The 23,017-nt window shown below is 38.7% G+C and overlaps 1 protein-coding gene across 1 annotated transcript in view; it reads left to right on the top strand.

The window, feature by feature from the left end:
- The window catches only part of RASGRF2 (Ras protein specific guanine nucleotide releasing factor 2), a gene marked incomplete at both ends in the record, with an annotated part of 125,256 nt that extends 102,869 nt beyond the window's left edge, over positions 1-22,387 (top strand). Inside the window, 9 exons of the mRNA XM_080362400.1 lie at positions 6,092-6,204; positions 14,422-14,482; positions 15,134-15,237; positions 15,836-15,920; positions 16,533-16,730; positions 18,717-18,796; positions 20,638-20,755; positions 21,503-21,571; positions 22,295-22,387. Of these exons, the coding sequence (XP_080218526.1) occupies positions 6,092-6,204; positions 14,422-14,482; positions 15,134-15,237; positions 15,836-15,920; positions 16,533-16,730; positions 18,717-18,796; positions 20,638-20,755; positions 21,503-21,571; positions 22,295-22,387 (921 nt within the window). The remainder of the gene's footprint in view (positions 1-6,091; positions 6,205-14,421; positions 14,483-15,133; positions 15,238-15,835; positions 15,921-16,532; positions 16,731-18,716; positions 18,797-20,637; positions 20,756-21,502; positions 21,572-22,294) is intronic.
- Positions 22,388-23,017: the final 630 nt, after the last annotated feature.

The raw sequence follows: 23,017 nt of genomic DNA, 5'->3' as shown, positions 1-23,017 counted from the left end.
TCCTTGCTTCTTGAAATAAGCCAGACTTACTTCAAATTCAGTGATGAATTTTCCTGATAGCCAGTTGCAATATCCTCTACCTCTGCCTTCCATGTCTGTAAATGTTTTGCTGCAGGTGAATTTATAAACATTGCTCCCAGCACACTTGTCTGTGCTTTTATGCTGAAAATGAAATAGTGTTAGAGGACTGCAGCACTGGGGTAACTCAGATTAACTGTGATAGCATTTGATCTGCTGTGTAGGAGATTGAGTCACTCCACTGATACCATTGAAATAATTATCTGTTTATACTTTGGCATGAGAGCAGATATATTAAAATTGTAGGGAAAATCCCATCTATTTAAAAATATTCCAAATTCCTTGTAAACAGTCCTTCAGCGAATCTTTATCCTCTCCTGGATATCTCCAAAATTGGGCTCCCAGCAGGATTTTATCATTAGCCTGTGATTTGAAGTAATCAGTTGCAGCCAGTAGCAATGCTAGTGTTCCTTGGTGTCTGTGCCCATCTGCTATTTCCAGTTTGCTGCTGCAGTTGTGGGCAAAGACCGATGAGTCTGCACACAGCATCTCCGATTTGTATGGGTACTCACAGAGACATCCAAAACCTGACTTTAGCTCTGTGGGCACGTTTCCCTCCCTTTCACATCTGGCATTTTTAGTCCTCCATTAGGTTCTTCTTCTCCCTTCACTAATTTAACTCTTCCTTTCCCTCAGAGCATTTTCTCTTGCAGATGCCTCTTAAAGCTTTCCTATCTACACCTATTACGTGAAAGTCCCACCAGTTTCTGTCTTTACCTGACATTTTTCCTTACTTGATACCTCCCTGCTTACTTCGGGTTTTAGAAATATGACCACTACTTGTTCTTTCCCCATGTTTTTATTTTCTGCTTCTCCCTGTTTCCATCTAACACATCCCTCCTCATTTTCTCCTGTGGTTTATGGATTGAAAAATCCGCACTGTGTAGTTATTCACAAGACAAAGCGAAGTGGCTAGGAAAATATTTTGGGCATCGATTCTTCTTTCTTGCAGTGATAATATCAGCTACATCTGGGAGCGTTTGTGGAAAGACCGTGGGCTGTGTGTGCTGAGTCTGGGGACTGGCCTGGAAAGCTGTCAGCTGGGTTGGAAAACAGTTGGCTCCAGTCGTTCCCTGCTCGAAAAACGTCTTCCAGCCTGGGAGGCACTCTGGGTCAACTGGGTAGAGTCCTCCTCCCACCCATGACGGGCCCTGCCAGCTCAGGGTGTGATGCTCGGGTGGGTGGCACATTCCACCAGTGCTGGCCAGAGCATCTGGAGAACTTCCCATTCTCGGGTCTCCTCAGAGCATAATATTATGCAACGGGAAATTAGAACTAAAAAGAGAGAAACTAATAAAACGAGCCCAAATGCATTCAGCGAAGGCTGTCGTGAGGGAGTAGAGCTACATTTATCCTGACAACTCATCGTCCTCCTCCTCCCCTTCACATGGCAATCACAGGGCACTGGAGCCAGCCTGCCAGTTGGCATGTTTGCCTTGTAAGCAAGTGCCTGAGGAGCTGAAAGGTTGGCTCTGGTTTCGAAGCTGAACTTAGGAGGGATTATTTTTACACGAAGCATTTAGCGCTGTGTTGAAATTGGGTGATGCAACTCTGTGAAAGGGTTCCCTCTAGAATTTTGTTGTGGTCCCTCCATGCACGATTCCTTCCCTTGTCCCCGCCTGTCCCTTTCCTCCCTCCGGAGTTATCTGTGGTCTTTATTACTGACATACTTAAATATAAATTACGTTCTCAGGTTTTATCTCCCTTTGATTTGTCTGGGTTATTCAAGGTTTCCTCACAGTGTTTAAATAAAGAGTGTTTCCTCTCACTGAAGAAGATTTAAAGGAAGAGGGGAGGAAAAGCTTTTCAGGTTTCACTGACCCTACATCAAAACTTAAAAATTATATTCACCGTAAAAACCACTGATTGTAAATCTATATATTTCTTGCTACATATTCTAAATCTACATACCTTTTCTTGCTTTCTGCTGCCTCTGCTGCAGTGTCTTTTGCCCATTGATTGCTAATTTATCCTCCTCTTTTTGTCTTTTTATAAACTCAGCTGGAATGGGCTGCACTTCTCAGATTGTAGCACAGCTTTCCTAGCTCCTCCTGCAAGGGAATATGCTTGCATTTTATAAAAAGAACATCGCTGTCTAATCCTGTAAATGGTATTGATCAACAGGCTGGTTATGACTCTACTTAAAATGTAATCGTGCTGACTTTGGTGCTCTGTAGTTACAAAGGAGGCTTTTGCTTTCATAGCGCATGTGGGTGACAGCAAAATGAATACACTTCCCTGTGTTGCTGCAGTCTTCTACTGCTGGAAACTTCATTAAGTGATGCTGAACATGGTGCATGGTGCTTTTGATCAGTTGGGAACTTCGTACACCCTATTCTTACCCTAGGAGACTCCAGGGCAGTCCTCCTGCCTAACTCATCAGCTGTCATTTTTTTCTACACAAGCACATTTCATAAGTTGTTTTGCACTGTAAATATTAAATAAATAAGGAGGAAATATATTTTCCTGTTACTGGCAGTAGTGGACTGATATAAAAGTCTAAATTTTGCTTGGAAATCTAAGTTAATTTCTCTGCTTAAGTCAAATGAAAATTCGAGTAAGACATGCAAATCTTTAGGCTACTGTGGACTTAAAAATATACTAGAGGTATGTGCCCCCTGATGGAGTATTAGATCACTGCCAAATTTAAATGTGCCTGCTGGAAGATTAAGTTGTCCTTGTCTCACTGACTGTATTCCTTCCGTGATATGTGCATTTCAACTAAAAGTCTCTTTGAACATTGGGGTAGTCTAACACATGCGGCAAGTTGAATGTATAGCAGGTTTCCTCGAGCTTACAGCCTTCGCTGCAGAGGATGGTGGCAGAGTCTTGTTGTGAGTCCTTCCAATGGCTGGAAGAAATGGTGAGATGTATCAACAGGTGATACAACAGATAAAAATGTTGTGAAAGTGGTCTAAAATTATACAGAGGGATATGATATACAATATAAAATATATCTAGGCCTCTATATAGCTACATATAAATCTCTGTGTCCCTATACTATAAATAGATATAATATACACATGTAATATATTATTACATATTACTATATAGTGCACATACCACAGATATAACCTGCATGTATTTATAGATACTTGTCTATGAATTATATTTGCGATTGTTTGCTAAGTGGTTTTGTGTTTGTATAATTCTTATGTTAACTCATAGAGTTAAGTATAGGTACATGTTTAAGCGTAATGATTTCCCTAGATTTTTAAATATATTGCTCATCACAACAGACTCTCAGTACCCTCTAGATCATGAACGTCAACAGAAAAATAGATTAGCTCTCCAGTTTTCTTCTGAATCTCACCTTTTCTCATTTTTTCCCTCCTCACACTATAAGAAGCAGCTGGCACGTTGCTGTATAGAATACCTCCAGGCACAAAAAGGAGATTTGAGACAGTAAGAAAACAGCTGCAGGAGCTGGATGGAGATGAGGTCAGGTCTGTCCTGTGTGAAGGATGTGCTGTGGAGTGACATCTGCTGCTAATAGCTGTGGTCAGGCTGGCATGGGGGTGTGACAGCAGCCGGGACTGAAGGAGTCAGACAAACCATTTTATCCTCTGTCTGTAATCCTTAGTCAGTCCCTAGTTTGGGCTTGCTATGCTGATAAAGGGTCTAGGACTTCTCGTTTTTCTGAGGTTAGAGAAGTGGATTTTTCCACCATGAAGGTTCTTCCAAAGGCACTGTACCTGAGGTGGAAGACAGCCCTAACCCTAGGAACTGCATGTCTGTATAGCTTGCCAACAGCATGAGTTTTTCCAGCGATTCCAGGGCTACTATCTTGTGGAGATTACTCAGCATATTTCTCCATTAACATGCAATGTATTAATTCTCATTAGTTATAAGAATTAGCTTGTAAACATGCAAAACTGAAACTGCTTCATTTTTACTAAGTCTCATATTCACAGGAGATGCTTCCCCATCCTGATTCACAAATTAAATAACTTTTAAAATATAGACCTTTTCATGACAAACTTTGTTGCAATAAAGACTTCTTAAGAAATCTTACCCAGTAATGAAAATAATCAACCAATTATGATTTAAGAAGCATACTTGGAAGATAAAATCCTGATCATGTTGTTGAGAACTGCCCGCTCATAGCAGCAGGTGAGAATTTTACCTGACATGCTAAATGAGCATGTTGGGTTTGTCAGCTCTTGGATACTTTCTCTGTTCATTGATGATATTTTTGTAGCACGACTAGCAAAGATACCCAGCTTATTTTATAGGGTGGCCACCACCAAACTACAGGACAGACAGTACTATTACTGATTACACTGGTTGCTTAAGCTTGTGCAGGACTCATGTGTTTCTCCTTTAGTTAACTTTTGATAGTTTCATATTCCAAATGGTTTTCTTTTAAAAAACACTGGAGTGAACAGTGCTCTCGTGTAGTTTGGTTATAATACATTCCTCGTGCTTTCACTGATTAATCCATTTGCATACCCTAAGTAAATGAATAAAAGATCTCTGTGCAAGAGGCTTAAAACAGTTTCTAAAGAGGGCATTTTGGACAATGGCTACAGAAAAATTATTTTATAAAACACATACAATGCAGTTTGTTGTTTGTTTGGGGTTTTTTTGCTAGTTTGAGGCATATGTAGTCGTTCAAAGCCTGCACATGTTGCTGTTCTACAGCATCCTCTAGCATGGACAAACAGCACCAAAAATGAGGAGACAGATACTAGTTGGTTTCAAAATACGAATTAGTTCTGGCCAAGCTGCGAAGACTTTTGAAGGGTAAAAGAAGAATGCTTGTAACAGGAGGGAAATGCCCAGGGCATTGCTGGCGGGTGCCAGCAAGGTCTTTCTGAGCACTGACATTTTGAGCAATAAGCTTTCTCAAAAAGTGCTCTAAGTGTGGTTGTGACAACACTTTTCATTGATGAACATGCATCCTTCTCCTTATGGACTTCATCCCTTTTCTAAACTAAGCATCACCTTCCTATGTGACTTCGGGTGCGCTCTGATGCCCGTGCACCCCCTCAAGTGAAACACATGTTGTGAGGACATGTGTCTTCACCAGGGGTGGTTCTCCTCAGAGACACGTGTCTACAGAAACCCTCTCCCTTTAGGACCCCGTTGCAACAGAAAGGATGGCAGCTGATTCTTTGTGAAAATTAACATTCCCAGTTTCAATAACTTTGTGGCTTCTGTTCCCATGGAAACAAGCAGGGCCTTGCCACAAACATGGTCTTGTTCACAAGTAACCGTGGGTTATCAAGGAAGATCTATGATGCATTAGATGTCTGAAGGTTTTGGGGTTAAGGGCTTTTTTAAATCAAAATGCTAGCTTTTTGCTCAATAAAAGCATTTTTGGAGTCTGCTCCTGTAAGTTTCCACCTTGAAGTTCGTATATTGCTCTGTTCTTTTATTTCCTCCAATATGAGAGATCAACAGAAATAGTTGTTGGATTTTCCTGTGTCAGATGTCAGTCTGCCTCAGAAATAATGAAAATGCTGGAGCTGCTAGGTGCAGTGGCAGGGAGCACCAGTCTAATATATATAGCTTATTAGGTTGAGTGCTCTACTACGCGGAACAAGAGGCAGACCTTTCCAAAAGGGTGAGTATGAGATAAGAAATACCAGAGTGGGAGGCAGATAAACAGAGAAACTCAATAAAACAGTGAAAAGAAACAGTGTCCAGCTTTGCTAGACTGTGGTCTCAGTATTGCAATTACACTGCTTTTCTGCTTCTATAGTCACTACAGAGGGAGGATAAGATTTTGTGGGTATTGGTGAGATGTGGTTCTTACTTCAGAAGAGAAAGGTTAAGTGATTTGCTCATTTCCACACAGACGATAAACATCAGAAAAGGAGATAAGCTATAGCCTTGGGTTCCTGCTTTTGTAGACTGTTCACTACAACAGCTTTCCAAGTTTTTTAAATATTTTCGAACCTAAAACCTGATAACAAAAAAAAAAGGCAAAATTCACAAAAGTATATCCTTTCCATTATTTGATCAACACTGTTAAAACACAAGGAAGTAAAATTGTTTTCCTTTGTAGGATTTTGAGCTGAACAATGAGCTGAAAATGAATGTGTTAAATTTGCTGGAAGAAGTTTTGAGAGACCCTGATCTTCTGCCACAAGAAAGAAAAGCTACCGCAAATATACTGAGGTAAACGTGATTCTAATGTGTTAACTACAGCATGTGAAATAGCTAGGGGATCCTGTATTATAGAATTCACAGAGTTTGTTTTTTCTCCAGAGTACTTAATTTTGAAGGATTACTAAGTGTTTTATTGGTTATAAAGCAGTGTTTAAACTTCTATTCATAAAAGTGCCCCTATTAGAAAATTTTACTGCAGAACAGCTGGCAGCCATGGGTTCAGTCTTTATGCAGCAGGCAAAAATGCTGCCCAGTAAATCAACAAGACACTCACTATAACAGCCTGAGGAACTCCTATCTTGATAACAAGCCATCTGCTAAGCTCAGGAGAGGCTCATGGTAGATCCCAACAAGACCACTCTTGCACCTTCCTTTGTGTGGACACCATGTCCAGAGTTCTTTGGGTAGCTTACAGAGAGGAATTCTTAATTAGTACCACGAAATAAAAGACCTTTAAGCTTCTGAATAACCAAGACTATTAAATTAGGGTTAGAACACCCTGGGTTGAGTGTCTAGTCATGCCAATGAGACAAACCTTCATAAGCATTTATCAGGGGAAATAATTTTGTCTACTAACTATGAATATTTTATAGTAACTGATTTTCATGTAAATTGTTCTACATTACTAAGGAGCAGTAAGCATTTGAAGGTTAGGCAGTTGTTAAAATAAGATGCAATGAAAAAAAACTCAGATAAAACTATGATGTGCTTTTTGGTATTTTTGTACATATTCTGCTGGAAAGCCAATAAGGGTGCAATAAATGCAGCGTGTCTGCTTTTTCTAAAACCATTTGACTGATTTCCCTGTCAGATACTTATGTGAAAAAGAATGTCAGAAGAATGAGGGTAAAGCTGTACACCTGGAGAGAAAAAAAGTCAAACAAAGAATGAGAAACAAAGATAATTTCTTAATAGAAACACTTCATGTCACTGGGATCTTACTTAATTTTTACATAAATAAAAATAAACCTCCTTTTAAATTATGCTGCATGTACTGTTATTCAAAGTCAAGGTAGCAAGTTAGTTTGCTGTAATCCCTTGGAAGAAATGGCAAGCAAGAAGAGCAAAAAGGATTAGGATAATGGGTTTTTATAATATGTGTGACAGCAAATGTTATGTCAGCTTGCTCATAGTGGGAAAAATTACCTTAAGACCTTCAGCGTTTTAAGAACATATGAGAAAATAAACCTGAATTGGCTGTTCCTGGTGGAGTGATGGAATAGTTTTATAGTCCTGTAGCACACAAGTTTTGTTAGCAATTTCCTGTATCCAGTTTACAATTAGCCAATTTCCATTTGCATAAAAAATGGGACCTTGGTAATTAGATGTAAACCATGAGCTTGCCCCCACTGCATCATTTTACTGCTGTTCAATGAAATCGTAGGTATCATTTGTCCTCTTTCTCTCTAGCACTTATTGCTTTATTGTCTGAGCATATTGTGTATGTATCTGAGTACTGCGTACATTACTTTTGCAAAAAATAAAAGAAAAAGTTAAATTCTGTAAGAAGTGAAAGTTCTGAAGAATGTAAGTTTTTAAAAACTGAGAAGTGGGAAAAAGAAAAAGCAAAAGGAAGCAGCAAAAATAAACCAATACTCAAAAATAAAATTCTGATAAAAATGAAAAAAAAAAGTATGCATAGAAATCGAACTTAAAGTTAATTAGAAGCTAACTAATTTCAAATATTTTGTGGAAACAGATTGCATTTTTTAAAATCCTTCTTTCAAAGTCATTATCCTCACAGTATTTCTGGAAAGTATTATGGCACTTTATAAGCAGGCAAAGAAAGCGCAAATAAAATGATGTGTCCAATTTCTCAGTGAGAGTTTCTGTTGGAAACAGGTAGAGAATGGCAATTTCATGAGACGTGGGCCTCAGCCAAGCCATCTTTCATCAGGATTTGCAGCTATATACCCCAATCTTGACAGATTTTTCAAACAACATCATTTGATTATAGATTTGATCATACGTAATCATAAGTACTTGGTTACATTCCACAAACCAGTACTGGAAAAAGAGCCATTGGTGGCTTGGCATGCAGGACTAGTCCTTTTGACTGAATGCTGTGTGAATGTCCCACTTTCCTTCAAAATAATGCATGAAACTTAAGCCGTGGCTAACATTGGTTGTCAAAAATCCTTTACTGCTTTACACAACTGGCTATGCTGCTAATGTATATGCATGCTGGACAAGAGCATGTTGAATATTTCAATACAAATTCATTTGCGATACAAATTCATTTTCAATACTATTTCAACAATAAGCATCAGTGACACAATAAGCTATGCCAAGGGTTCAGATAATTCCTGTGTTCCATTTTCTGTAGCAATGTTTCAGCAGCAGCTGAAATCACTCTGATATCACATCCATGTGTTTATTATATATACAGTCTGCCCATAAACTTTCAGGTAGAAGCTGCTGCCATAAGTAAACTTTCAGACGGAGGCCTTTGCACAAGCACAACTTCCATAATTTAAACTGCAATTAAGGTGCAGTCAACAGGCTATCAGGATGTAGTCTCCAAGTTTAAAATGTTATTGCATAAAACAAACTGTTCCAAAGTCTTATGCTGTGCAAAACTCTACTGTGAAGCTCTTGGGCTTGTTCTCCAGTCACACAGGAGGCAATCATTTGCCAGGAATGTCAAATTTGTTAATAGCTGGTAAGGATAAATTAATTCTCCAGGAATGGAAACTGCTTCAGTCACCTTCCGAGAAAGATTGTATTGGAGCAATTCTGATTTTGGACAAAAAATCATTCAGCTGGGATGAAATATGCAAGTGTGTCATACATTTCAACCTTCACTGAAGGGAGGAGCTCTGGTTCTTAAATCACTTCAGGAAAATGGGTTGTCTGGTAAGCTAAGAGCAGTTTCCAAGCTTTCAAAAGCACTGTAGTTACTCCTGAAGATATATTCTCAACAAGGCTATCTAGTTAATTGAGAAGAGGAAATTACAGGATTTAAGAAATAATCTGCAACTGAATTGAGTTGTTTGTGTGCAACTGTTGATCCATGGTAATGACACAGCAGTGCGTGTCCCTTCATTTTATTGCACCGTAGGAATATTTATAAGCTTTAACAAAAAGTGATCAAGTTGCTGGTCCTAAGCAGTGACCTGCTGTCCCACGGAGACTGTGAGCACACGCTTCTGGCTGCCTCAGGAACCATCTCAGCTATTGGGGCAGGAACCAGGACCCCCTCTGGTCCTCCACTTCCCAGCTTGTTAGTGGATTTCAAACTGTCCTTTGAAAACTCAGCTTTCCAATAATTCAAAATATGAAACTGAGGATTAATTTCTATCAGGGGGTTTTAGCTTTTCTGGCAATTTGAGAATGTCCTTGCTCAATTCTGGAACTAATTTAGTGAAGAATGAGAAAACAACAGAAGCAGAAGAGACAATATCCTCATGTCTGCATGCTATCTGACAATATAATTGTATGAACCAGGTTTCAGGTGCCAGAACAACAAAAGTTTTTTCTATATTTGCACTGAAAATAAAGATACTGTTTCTGGTGCAAAAAGAGGACATGGTGACATGGAAATTGTTCCTTCCCTGACATTTTTGCCTGATGCCTCCCCTGGTGCCGTGGCTGGTTGTGGAAGTAGGATAAAGCAAACACTGAATGCTCTGTTCCCTAAGGTGTACAGAGCTCTCTCTATTACTTGTCTCTGCAGATTACTATTTATTGTAGTAGGAACAACCAGGACTATGTTCCTCTTCACCAAGAACTGATGAGCTTCAAGCAAACACTCCCATACTTCACCAGAATGCTGTAAAGAGACACCATGTTCTACATCAGTGTCTCTCTCATATGATTGTTATACTTTTTTTCTGCCTCAGATTACGAATTTTCTACCATTTGCCAATGTGGCAGATTACAGTCAATGTTCTGAATGTTGAGAGAAGACCTGTAATGGAATATGATTATTTCTTGAGTTCCTTGAACAGTCCATAGGTTATAATGACGGAATGAGGAGAGATTTCCTTTCTGCATTGACTTAGAAAAATTTCTGTGTCTAAGTGAACCAGGAAACAGACTGCAGACAGATGATGAAGCACTCCTTCCAAGGTAACTCTTATCATGAAGGAGATTCTGTCCACCCAAACTGTCTGAAGTTAGGCACTCTGACTGTTCCTCCAGAGATCATAGAGGACACCTCCCTTTCTCAGACAATTATAGACCACAGTGACTTGTGGAGGATGTGAATCTAACCCTGGATGTCCTAAAGGTTTCTAAAGTCTTTCTTGTTGTAGAGATGTGTAGAGGTGCTCTCAGGTATAGTGTTCCTCTTCTGGTTCATCTACCAGTGTCTGGTTTGGAGAAGTGCTGCTCAGCCCATCATCACCACATAACCACCTCCTTGGAAAGATGTTATCCTTTCAGGTTTCTTCTAGATGGAGGGCTTTCATCTAATACTACTTAGGGGAATATAAATTACCCACCTGGAACTGAAGAGCTTTTTTACTGTTATTAGAAATCAATTTGTTTGAAGATTTTTGACAGCATATTTTTTAGATGAAAGCACAGATTTGTCATAACTGCAAGTTCTGATGAAGCTTTAATTCAAAAGGCTTCTCTGGAATAGGATGAAAAAGTGGAATGTGGCGTGAGCCAGTTGGCATGCCCCTCATGATGTTAGTGATTCACCCAATTGCTAGGTGAGTGTAAAAAAATAGGCTTTTTATTTGTTCTGAAGAGGTGCTTGCAGCAGGCTTTTATATCTAAAAGGTTTTGGCATATCAAAACATATAGTCTATCAGAATTGTGGTTTGCCAGTCAACCCTCACTGTAGGTCTTGACTTCCCCACATTTCAGTTTTCATAGCCTACTCCTGACTCTGAAAATCAAGGAATTCAGAGTGAGACTGGGAAAAGCATTTCTTATCCTAAATTCTATGTTCAAACACTCATGAAAGAAAGTTCATGCTTTCTGACCCTACATATGGGTGTATTCTGTGGAGTGTCTCCTTTAAGGGTATTAGATACAAATGCCTCTTTTTAGAAAGTGACCCAGCCTTTGAATATATGTGCACATGTGTGTGTATAAATTTATTGGAAAATCAGTCCCTTTGTCAGCAGCAATGAGAGGAGGAGGAAAGATTGGTTTGTATTCTAAAGATATTATTACCAGCTTTGTGAAAGACTCTGTATAAAATATGAATGGCAAGGAAAGTGTTTATGAGAAAGACTGAGCTTCTTCATGCTTTCTTGAGTCATCGGACAGAACAGCTGGTATTTCTTGTGTGATGAGATTTTTGTTGAATGGACTGACAGGGTTTCTCTGTAGGGTAAAAAAGCTTCTTTTTATGCAATATTTGTTCTGAAAGCTAGGCAAACCTACTGAAGTATATTCTGCTTGAGATTTTATCAGCCTTATTTAATAACCCCTGAAACCTAGGGGAAATTTCATTGATGGTGAAGCAGGAAGATGTAAAGTTCAGGCTGAACAGCAGTGAATAACTTTGATAATTAGTCCTATCTGGAGAATAAAAGGATGGTTCAAGAACAAACTTCTCCTTCTTTTTCCTCAGGATAAATGTAAATGAAATCCAGGGATATGCAGAGGTCAAAATTTGATGGATGACCAATTTTATACCTTGTGTGATCTCACTAGATAATACATTTCAGGCTCTATAACTTACACCACCTTGTAAAATATTTTTAAAATGTTTTATGTACCATGAAGAAATGAAGATACACATGTTAATATTTTCTGCTATAATTTTTTTTTTTAACGTTTGGACCGGTCAAGCACAAAGAACAGTTTTAGTGAGACGTCTAATCTTAGCTGATGACTCTAAGAATTAGGAAGTTATTTCTTATATATTTACTTCCTTCAGTTGTAAGGTAACGATGGAGGTTTCACCCCATGCAGTCCTCCCTGAGAGGGATGCTCTTAAACAGTCCAGCAGAATCTCTCCCTACCCTTACTTTCTCTCATAATGCTTTTCACATGGACCCGTGCTTCTTAACGAGCTTCCAGAAGGCTCTCCAAGGGGTGCAATGGGAACTGCCCAAGCAGAACTGATCAGCTCAGTCTATCTTCCTAGACCTCTGCTGAAACTAGGTATCCCAAAGCTGAGAACTGTGCAGACTGAAGTGGAAACTGCTATTGATGTGATCAAAAAGTAGCTTTATCTAGTCTAGAAATGTGTTGCCCTCTTCAGATTTAAACATAGAGCATTTCTGGATAAAAGGAGAGGTTTTTTATGAGAGTGCCGTGTTAGAATGAAGGATAGGAGGTCTACATAAAATGTGAGACATGCTGTAAGCGAGAATCAGGAAGCAAAGGTGGGGAAAAGTTAGTCTTTTCAGCTTTTTAGGAATCTCATGTTTCCTATTTTATTTTGTATGAGGCAAATACAATCATTTCTGTATCAAACATGAGAACTCCAGCTGATAGAAAGTTATACGTAAGGAACTCAAATGATGAGTTTATGAGATTACTGAGAATACCTGGGGCAGAAGGGCAAACCCTCTCTTTTGTTATTGCCAGGAAGCACATGCTTATCGTATAGTGAACGATATCTTTTTGTAGGCAATCAGTCAGGAGATACAGTACAAAACTCAGGTTGCTGGTCTATTTGCAGTTACTGAGGCTGCTCACCATTATTATCTGGAGAAGATTATGGTTCTCCTGAAGAAGCAGGCATTTAAGACTTCACATGACTTGCCCATCAGACATAAGGTGTTGCCACATCTTATGAAGAAAGAGGCATTTTGTTTCTATTTGATAGGCTGAAAATGAATGCAAGGAGGGCTTTAGATCCTTTCTTTGTGTATCTACATCTGATTTTATCGTAGCCCTCTAATTTGGCAAACAAAAAGGAAACAACAGCAGCCCACAGCAGAAGAACCTAGTGTACTAAGCATTAACACTTCCTCCCCACCCACATAGCACGAATTCCATATCTTACACTCATAGCTCCAGCCTCTGGGTAATACAATCCTTTTATTTTAACCCTTTCCACAGCTGGTACTTGGAAAATCTGTTAGTATAGAGTGCAAAAATAAAGAATTGGAGGGACCATGAGAACATACCTGATCCAGTTGCTGTGCTTTCTGGAATGATCAGTAGAACTGGATCTTCTTCAACAACAGTCATCTAAACTTTCCTTGAAAATTCAGCTGATGAGTAATACAATGTCTGCAGAAAGCCTCTTTCAGTGCTTACCTATGCTTGGAGTTGGAAAATTGAACTTAATGTTGAAACTGTATCACCCCTGATGTAAATCAGTATATTGACTTCTTTCTCCCTAAACCTTCTCTTTCCTATAGTAAAGAAATCCAGTCTGCTCAAGGTTTCTTTGAGTCTATATTTTCCAAATGAAGGGGTAAGATCTCAGAATTTTGTGCCAAGGTAGTGCATCAGGGTAGATGGGAATTGATGAATACTTACTATTTCTGCTGGGTTCATTTTTGACCCATTACTCTGAAATAGTCTTAATAATCACAGGTTTTGTGTAGCAGAATTGAAAGCATTGATTAATACTTATATTATGGAAAGCAAATAATGTACTTGCTACAAGTGAAATCTGCTAGCAGTTTATTATCTATTTCCACACCCACAGCTCTTTGTGTGAGACACTGTAGTGCCAATAAACAAGACCACTTCCTAGTGAATCACTCTTTAATGCATGCCTAATCTGCTGTCTTTTTGTCGCTTCTCAAAGGTTGATTTCTCAAACATTTCCTCAAAGTATCATTTAGCAGAGTAGGTTAAAAATCAGATAAAAGGCTTGCGAGGTATTTTTCCACCTTTAGGTTTCCTAGGATTATTCAGGATAGAGAGCTTCTGATTAAATATTGTTGTTATTGTGATGTATGTTTGCACTGCCAGTCCAGTTCTTGACAAGGAAATTTTTCTTTGTCCCCCAAGCTTCATTGCACTGAAGTCAAAGTGGGATAGATGTATCACTATAACCAGCAAATAAGTACAGCACTTATTGTCATTGACCATTCTGTAGTATACGCTGTTCTTAGCTCAGAGATTTTAAGCCTCCATGACCATCATTTTAACTTATGTGACTGGTGTTATAGCATTTTGTACACTTTTACTTAAAACAAGACATTAGATTTTAGATACCAGATATTTTTTTTCTTTACATCTTCAATTGCAGTCTTAGGATTTATTTTAGATAAACACTATTGCCTAGCTGTCATAAGGTTTTATCCTAGCTATAGACCTTATTTATACAGGATGTTCTGCTACTTATTTTTTCAGGGCTCTTTCTCAGGATGATCAAGATGATACCCATTTAAAAATAGAGGATATCATTCAGATGGTAAGTTCATATTGAAATTTAAACATAAATACTCCTGTAGGAATGTTGTGGTTTTATGTCAATAAAATGTAGCACAACTGCAACTGCACAACTCTGCACAGGAATACAAGAATATCAGGAATATATGTGTCAGTTTAAAGAAAGCAAGAATTTGGAGTCCATATCAAAGATAAGCAGGTCAAAACTTTAGGATTCGAATTTAAATCTCATGTGTGTTTTTATTTTTTTAAAAGACAGCATATAAGAAATGGTGCCTCAGCTGCCACCAGAACCACAGCTGGCCTTGACTGACAGTGCCCAAATCATCCAAACCATAGCCACCACCATCTCCTAAGTGCATTGTGTTAATCCCAAGAAGAGTGTCAGCAATGAACTAGGTGCAGAGCAGTTATGTGGAAAGTAATGCAGAATACACAGATGATTGACATACCTAGTTACTTGCAGCTTCTTACATGCCTGTTTTCCTGTGATTATCCAGCCTGATGTTTACCCTCATGTTGTTAGCATTTTTTCTTAATTCTTATTTCTTTGTAGCAAAGAAGTTTATCACAACTCTGTGTTGGAAGTTCTTACAAAGTTCTTAGTACCCTGTGCTTTGAAATGTCATTTGATGCAAAAATAGATCATTAAGCATTCTCCTTATTTTTGCAGTCAGATTGCCCCAAACCGGAGTGCTTTGAGACTTTGTCTGCCATGGAGCTTGCAGAGCAAATAACTCTTTTAGATCATGTAGTTTTCCGAAGCATACCGTACGAGTAAGTGTTCTCCTACGAGTGACTGAAGTGAGCATGGTGGGTGAGTGACCGACTGGCCGTGTAAGGCACTACACTAACTCGTACTATTGACAAAAAGGTTTGCACATGTAACAGGACAATGCCCTTCGGCTGTTTCTGTCATTGCCTCTGACTCCACTACAGTTTGAGTGTGTTTGGAAAGACTGAGTTCTTTGCTAAGCTAAAAAGCCCGAAACAATCTGTGGTCTAAGGCTCTGGTCTAATGAAGGGTGGATATAGTGTGGAAGTGCCGAGTGTCAGATCATCTGCGTTCATACAGCAGTTTAATATGGGTAGAACCACATAAGCTGACAAGACCAATTTCAAATAAGGCCGCAATGCTGAAAATTGGGCATTGGGGGAGGGGATTAAGAGAAAAATTAATCTTCTTTATAATATTTAGTGCTTCAGACAGCATTAAAAATGGTATAGTGAAATGCTGGAATTAGTGTAAAGCTGTGTTATCAGCTTCTAACAAAATGAGGTATACTTGAAATCCACTTAGGCTAGGGTTACAGAGACTTTACTCTGTCTATTAAGAGCATTTTTGTTTGGTTTTTTCTCTCCCCTCGATGTCTAGAGAGTTTCTTGGGCAGGGCTGGATGAAAGTGGATAAAAATGAGAGGACACCCTATATTATGAAAACTAGTCAACATTTTAATGATGTAAGTACTCTTAAATATGGATTACTTTCTAAGAACTCTATTGACACTGTCTACGACCTCTGGAACTTTTTTTTTTAATAATGTGATGTAACTTCTTGTCTACTAATAGCTAAATGTTACAGTCTCTTTGTGATTAACCTTTTAAATCAAACCACGTGAAGATTCTAATTTTCAGGAATCGGCACTCAGCATTTCAGTGGCAATTTAATACAGCAGAATGTTTTAAACGATGCTACAATGCCTTGTTGCTTACAGAAGAAACTAAATTTTCTCCAGAGAGTGAAAATATAACACCAATTCTACTTAATGAATGCCCTCTGTATCCCCAACTGTATCTTTGCTCTTTATAATTTTCCTGTAATTTTACTGAGAGACTTCCCAATCAGTTTTATTACTGTTGCCTTGGAGATACTCCCCATTGTGTGTCTTACCTGTCTTTCATATTATCATTCCCTCCCTTCACTACAACACTGTTCTCAATAGACTTTTTTTGGCTTTATAAAGAACTATCAGTATTGTTGTGCGTTTTAATTTTTCTGCCCTGTTCATTAAATAATTGTATGTTGAAAGGGATTATATATTAATGTCCTAAATCTCTTACTCTTTGGTCAGATGAGTAACCTTGTTGCCTCCCAAATCATGAATTACGCTGATGTCAGCTCCCGGGCTAACTCCATTGAAAAGTGGGTAGCAGTAGCTGATATCTGTCGATGTATGCACAATTATAATGGTGTGTTAGAAATCACATCGGCCTTGAACAGAAGTGCAATCTACAGACTGAAGAAAACTTGGGGTAAAGTATCCAAACAGGTAAGAAAGATTTGATTACAGTATGGTTTCTAGATTTCACTGGTCAGTGTGTTGTTCAGAGAACAACATGTTGAGATAGGATTCCTCCCGATAAATATTTCTAGTTATACAATGCTCTAACTATTTGCTGGGAGTGACAAGTGGTACTGGAATTTCATGTAAAAGTATTTTGTATGTCGTTTATCCTTTTTTTGGTGTCATTAATTAAAAATCTGCAGGAAAAAACTGTTTCCAATGGAATTTGCAGGTGCCTAAGACTATGACTTGAGCCTGAAGTACTGAAATATTTGAGAAAAATAAATTTCTGTAGTTACTAGCTATAACTATAGTCAGCCCAGGTGCCTGAAAGAGAAGCCACATTTCCTTGCCTGTGCAGAAAGTCAATAGAGAGGTCAGCACTTCTATCTCAAGGCGGTGATTTTTTTGCTACCCAGTACGACACTGTAGACAACCAGACCTCATGGTCATGTAGGTGCCTGAGTCTGGTTGTAGTGAATATCTCCCTTTAGCCCTTATCTTGCTGCTGAGACTGTCAGCAACATGGTTGAGCCTGTGGAAATTTCTGCGAATAACAAAAATAAGACACACAGAAAAAGACTAGCTGGGATGAACAGTATCCCGCCTTTTATAGGGAGTTGCACTTGATGACCCTTATGGGCCCCTTCCAACTCAAAATATTCTATGATTTATGATTTTATGTTCTGTTTTAAATGGTTTGGAGGAATTGGTTGAATTATTTAAATCTCAGCTTTCTACTACTTGAAAAAGAAGGGAATGTTTCAGTATGGTGGAATAACAGAGCAAGGAGGTCAGTAGGGCAGAGCCAGTCACGTGTAAATTAGGCAGTATTTGTATACAGGGTCTACTCCAGCTAATTGGAAGATTTCAGATTGCACTTTTTAGATCTGGGTAACTGGCATGCTAAGGGTGGACTTCTATCATTGCGTTTCCTCCTCCGTATGTTTCTGCTTTGCAAAAGCACTCAAGCAGCCCAAGCAATTAAGTCCACTTAAAATACATCCTGACTGCACTGCCTTCTTTCTCCAGTCAGCTTTTCCTCAGATGCTTTATAGCTGCTGCTGTGTTCTTTTATTTAAAATTATGCTCAAACTCATTTCAGTACAAACTGTTATATAGCAGTTTACCTCCAAAAAGTTTTATGTTCAGAACTTACTTGTTTTTTAAACGTCTCAGTCAACAACTACAAACAAACAAACAAACAGCAACAACAACAAAAATCATCAACAAAAGCTCAACAGATTAATGTCGTTGCACAGTTCTCCAGTACTTATTGGAAACATAATCTGAGTGTTTCACAGCTTGCTAATGTAGAAGAAAATAAGGTGTCTGCTTCTGCCTACAGCTTTCTCTTAACTGGAAATTCAGCTTCGAATAGAACATATTTCCCATGATTCTCTGTACTCTCTCAAGTCTATAGCATAAATAGGCCGAAAAGGAATTTTATTTCACTTCAGAAATAATCACACTCTGATGATGACCACTGAAAGTAATTATTGTAAAACAGTAATATATTTTCAAATATATATTCAGCTTTTATCAGAAACCTGGATGCAAAACCAGCTTAGCGCAAGCTGCAAGGCAGTAAACATCCTTTATTGTCACTAATTTCAGTAAACTCAGCTGAAGATCCTCTGCAACTTGTGAGATCATGTCCCTGGTATTCTTGTATGCACAGTAAACTGAATTGCTGACCATTAATTTAATGAACTTGTGTTTTTTCCTGAATTTGCAGGCTAATAATATTAGCATAGATACAGATTCTGTGTATCACTCAAAGGAAAATGTTTAATGCTGCCTCATCTCCATTTTCAGAAGTACACTAGGAACTACAATGAAGCTAAATTCCTAATGCTTTTGTTATTACTTTTGAAAATGGGGTGAAGATGCTAACTGAATTAGACCTTTTCTAAAATCTTATCATTTATGTGCAACAACAATCGTATTTGTAATGCATTTTCTTTCTAGACAAAAGCTCTCATGGACAAGCTTCAGAAGACTGTATCATCTGAAGGAAGATTTAAAAATCTTAGAGAAACACTCAAAAAGTATGTTTCCCTACACCATACAACTGTGTTTTGTTATGAGCAGCGGATACTACATGTAAAAGCTTTGATTAAGCTTTAATAATTAATATAATATTGAATAATATTTTTGTCTGGTAACATATTAAATTCCAATTTTATTCTATTTGGCAGTATTGTTTTGCTGAATATCGCATCATTTAGTAGTCGTGATCGATAAATATAATATCTCCAGAGAATTACTGAAACAAATTAAACTATTATTCTGTGTGAATGTTCCCTGTTGGGGTTTTACTTACACTGATAAACTTTTTCAATAAGTGTAAAGCCAGGTTTATAAATTAAAGTTCCTATTCAAAACAGGGATCCAAAGAGACCTTGTTCCAGATGAGAGGTTTAGGACTTAGGACTAAGCCTGAGTCAGTTTAAATATCCTTTCACCCCTTTATCTTGCTTGTGACACTGACCAGTAGCTGGTGAGAGGAACATGGGAACGAGACCAATGTGCAGTGATTATTCCCTTTGCAATGCCCTCCCAGCTCCCTGTAGTCTGGCACTCTAGTTTTGATTTGCCAGATTATGTTTGACCATACGAAATTTTGACACCTAAAATATCCTGTGGCGAGAGTTCCACAATTTATTTATGTATTGAATCCAACGGCATGTATACAAAACCTGTATTTTTGCAAGTTCTGTAGTTACAAGTAATCTTTCCAGCACTGGGTGGTACAACTACTTTAAATGATCTTAAGAGAAGCAAAGGGTTGAACCACCATAATAATTTCTTGAAAGTTTCAAAATATACATAGTTAGTCAATTTTTATTTAAAAAATATTGTTGGGGAGCCAATAACTTTTTAAAAAATGTTTCTACTCGCAATGCATGAACAGGTTAATTTTTGTACTTACCAGTTGATATATTGCTTGCATGTGTACAACAATCATCCTCATAATGTAAAAAACAGCCAGAATGAAGTGCAATGCTAAGCATAGTGAGCAGTCTTTCTAAGTTAGCAGTACAGCCGTCACCCTGCATTTTTCTCATGCCAGAACTCCAGAAAACCAAGTTCGCTACTATTTCTGCTGACACAAGAGTCGGTGAGCGTGGAGCAGTGATTATTGCATTAGAGAAGCCACAATCATTATCCCATTCCTCCTGTCCCACCAACAAAAGAAAATCCACATTCTCTAGGGTCTCTGTTCCGAGTTCTCCAGATCATCCTTGTCCCCTCTCTTTGTCTTCCTTCTTGGTGTTCACTCTTGAGAAGGCCTGAATAGACTTTGACAGAGTGGTACATACATACATATATATGTATACATGTATGTATGAATATGCATGCATGCACACATATGTGTATGTACATATAAGTATGTGTATTTATATGCATGTATATACATACATATGTGTATGTATCTCCACACATACATATACATGACATTGCTATACTGGGATGCTTACACGACTGTAGAACACCAGCCACTCGGAAGCAAGTCCATATGCATTTTTAGCTTGTGTGTATAATCTCTTTCTGATATCATCTTTCAGCCAGGGCTGGAATATGCTTGAAAGCGTTCTGTGAGCCCAGAGTGTACCTGTCCTTCCTCTCTCTCCGTCACGTCACCACTCTACCTTTTATTAAAAGTTATCTGCCATAAATATTAGATAATGGACAGAATGCATTCAATTTGCCACATGAAGCGCAAGTGCAATTCAGGTGAAGTCAGAGAAGTTGTTTGTCTTACAAATGAATGCGCCCCATTGTTTAGAAGTATGTCAAGTAATAAAGAGTTTGTATTATATGACTTACAAAAAAATTGCTTTGCAAATTTAGCTATAGACAAATACGCTGATTTCTTGTTTCACAGTTGTAACCCCCCTGCCGTTCCCTACCTTGGAATGTACTTGACAGACCTGGCATTTATTGAAGAAGGAACACCGAACTTCACTGGGGAAGGCCTTGTCAATTTTTCCAAAATGAGAATGGTAATTTTCAGTTCCCTATACGCTTTTCCAACAGGTGTTTAATTATGTGAGTTAATTATTGATTTAATTATAACTCCTTTGAATTTCACTTCTAAGACGTACAAGTATATTGGCATCGTGCAAGTTAGGTAGCTTATTTGAAAGAAATTACTTGACCTAGTCTTCTATCACCACCTTCTGGTAAACTGAGCATTTTTACAGGGCGAATTTGCCTCTGATTTGTTCTTTGAGAAGTGACAGACAGGAAAAGCAGATGTGCAAAGCTCGTGAAGGAGAGACAAAAGCCTTTTTGAAATAACCAAATCAAAGCAATGTAGTGATTCACCAGAAAGCAGTCATCACAATTTTCTTTTCAAGCGTGCGGTGGTCTATCTGGAAAAGCATTTTAAAGTTGATTTCTCTCCAGCTACCATATAATGTTGATTTGTAACAACTCCTCAGAGAAAAGCATGCAAATTTCGCTTCTAATATCAGCTTAATAGCCACCTTATGGTTGCACATTGCAGCAGTCACTCGAGGCAAAAAGAGGTTATCAGTATAGGGAGAGGAGAGACAAGGTGCTTCACTTGAGACTGACTGAACAATAAATGGTTTAGGAAAGTGAAATTCCTGGAAACTGGGGATAATCTTTGCCCTCTCCCTTCCCAGGATAAGTTGCATAATTTGGCGCAAAATTCTTGCCTTATGTTGCTTAGCTGAAATGAAAATGCGGTTGTACTTACTCATACACATGTATTCTTTTGCAAGATCTCACACATTATCAGGGAAATACGCCAGTTCCAGCAGACCTCCTACCGCATAGAGCATCAGCAGAAGGTAAGGATCTTCCTAGACATCGTCACTTACTAATAAAATCAAAGCTGCAATAGCAGTTAGTTGTAAGATCACAGCTGTTCTCGAAAGCTGAAGTCAATGTATCCTGCTCCCCGCCGCCCACAGAGCAGAGAACAGACAAATACGGACAGGCACTGTGGGGCTGTAATACCCTCACCTTGGTGACACTATATAAAAGCAAGTTTTTTTCATCTTCTCTGGAAGGTCTCTTGGGATTTTGCAGCCCTCATGGGTCTGGCGTACAAGGGAAGGGGTTCAAAGGGAAATGTCTTCTACCTGCCCAGCTGGAAGCACAATTCCCCGAGGAACCTCAGAATCCAGAGACTGGGGGACAGGAGGTGGCTGGAGCCTCTGTTGGTGCTGTGTGCATCCTGCAATTCTTTTCTCCCGGTCCCTCATGTGAGCCATCCAAACTGGGCTAAAATCAGTCTGTGCTTTCAAAGAAAATTCAATCTCAGGCTCCAGGAGAGCCATGTGGGCTGAGATAACCTGGCTGAGGATTTGCCCATTCTTGAGTGGCCATACATGATTACTGGAGCGCTGCTGGGGCAGCTTCACAGCATTCAAATGAGCTGCTGTGTTTCTCTGAGAAAACAATGTGAGAGGATCTCAGTCTCTTAAGTGGGCTGAAGGGGAAAAGTCAAAGCAGAGAAATCTTTGTGGAAGTAACATGCATTTTGTTGATCTGTGTTTTCTCCTTTCCAGGTCACTCACTATTTACTTGACAAGACGCTCATCATAGATGAAGATACCTTGTATGAGCTTTCCCTAAAGATTGAACCCAGGCTCCCTGCCTGAAGAGCCAGCTTCGCTTCAGAGTCTACAGAACGCTTTAATACAATTAACAAAATTGTGCATGCCAAGTCCTAAAGACAGCAAGGGAAATATTGAGAAGAATGCAAGCTCTGTTTTCCAATAAGAGATACAGAGCCTCACAGCATTTCCCTCTCAGGCAATGAAAATGAGCATTGGAAGACAAAGATGCTTCCTACATGGATTAAGTGATTGCTGCTTTGCAAAGATGTTGTTTTGCAGTAGAGACTGTGCATTTAATGGAAAACAGGAGATTTTCCTGTGAACAGGTACTCATTGTAGCCGTCTTATGTGACAAGTTAAGGGAACAGATTTAAACGGTGATAATATACTCATATATGTTAAGTGAGCAAAATGAGATTACTGTGATGTGGCCTGGGCTGATCGCTAACTATGTGTTCACATAGGCAGTAATGGTAGTGATGTCTTCATATCGTGTTGACTTCATTGAAACACAGGATCTTAACAGTCATCTGCTGTCTTGGAATGACATTAAGGTAGCATCTGGTATCTTCAGATCTGCAGTTGTTGAAAATATTTGTTCTACGTTTAATGCTACCCTTTGTAATACGTTAACCTTCTTATAGGCAGTTGGACTAGATGATCATTGTAAGT

This window comes from Nesoenas mayeri (assembly GCF_963082525.1).
Source record: "Nesoenas mayeri genome assembly, chromosome: Z".
Classification (NCBI taxonomy): Eukaryota; Metazoa; Chordata; class Aves; order Columbiformes; family Columbidae; genus Nesoenas; species Nesoenas mayeri.
This window is presented reverse-complemented; position numbering and strand designations above follow the sequence as displayed.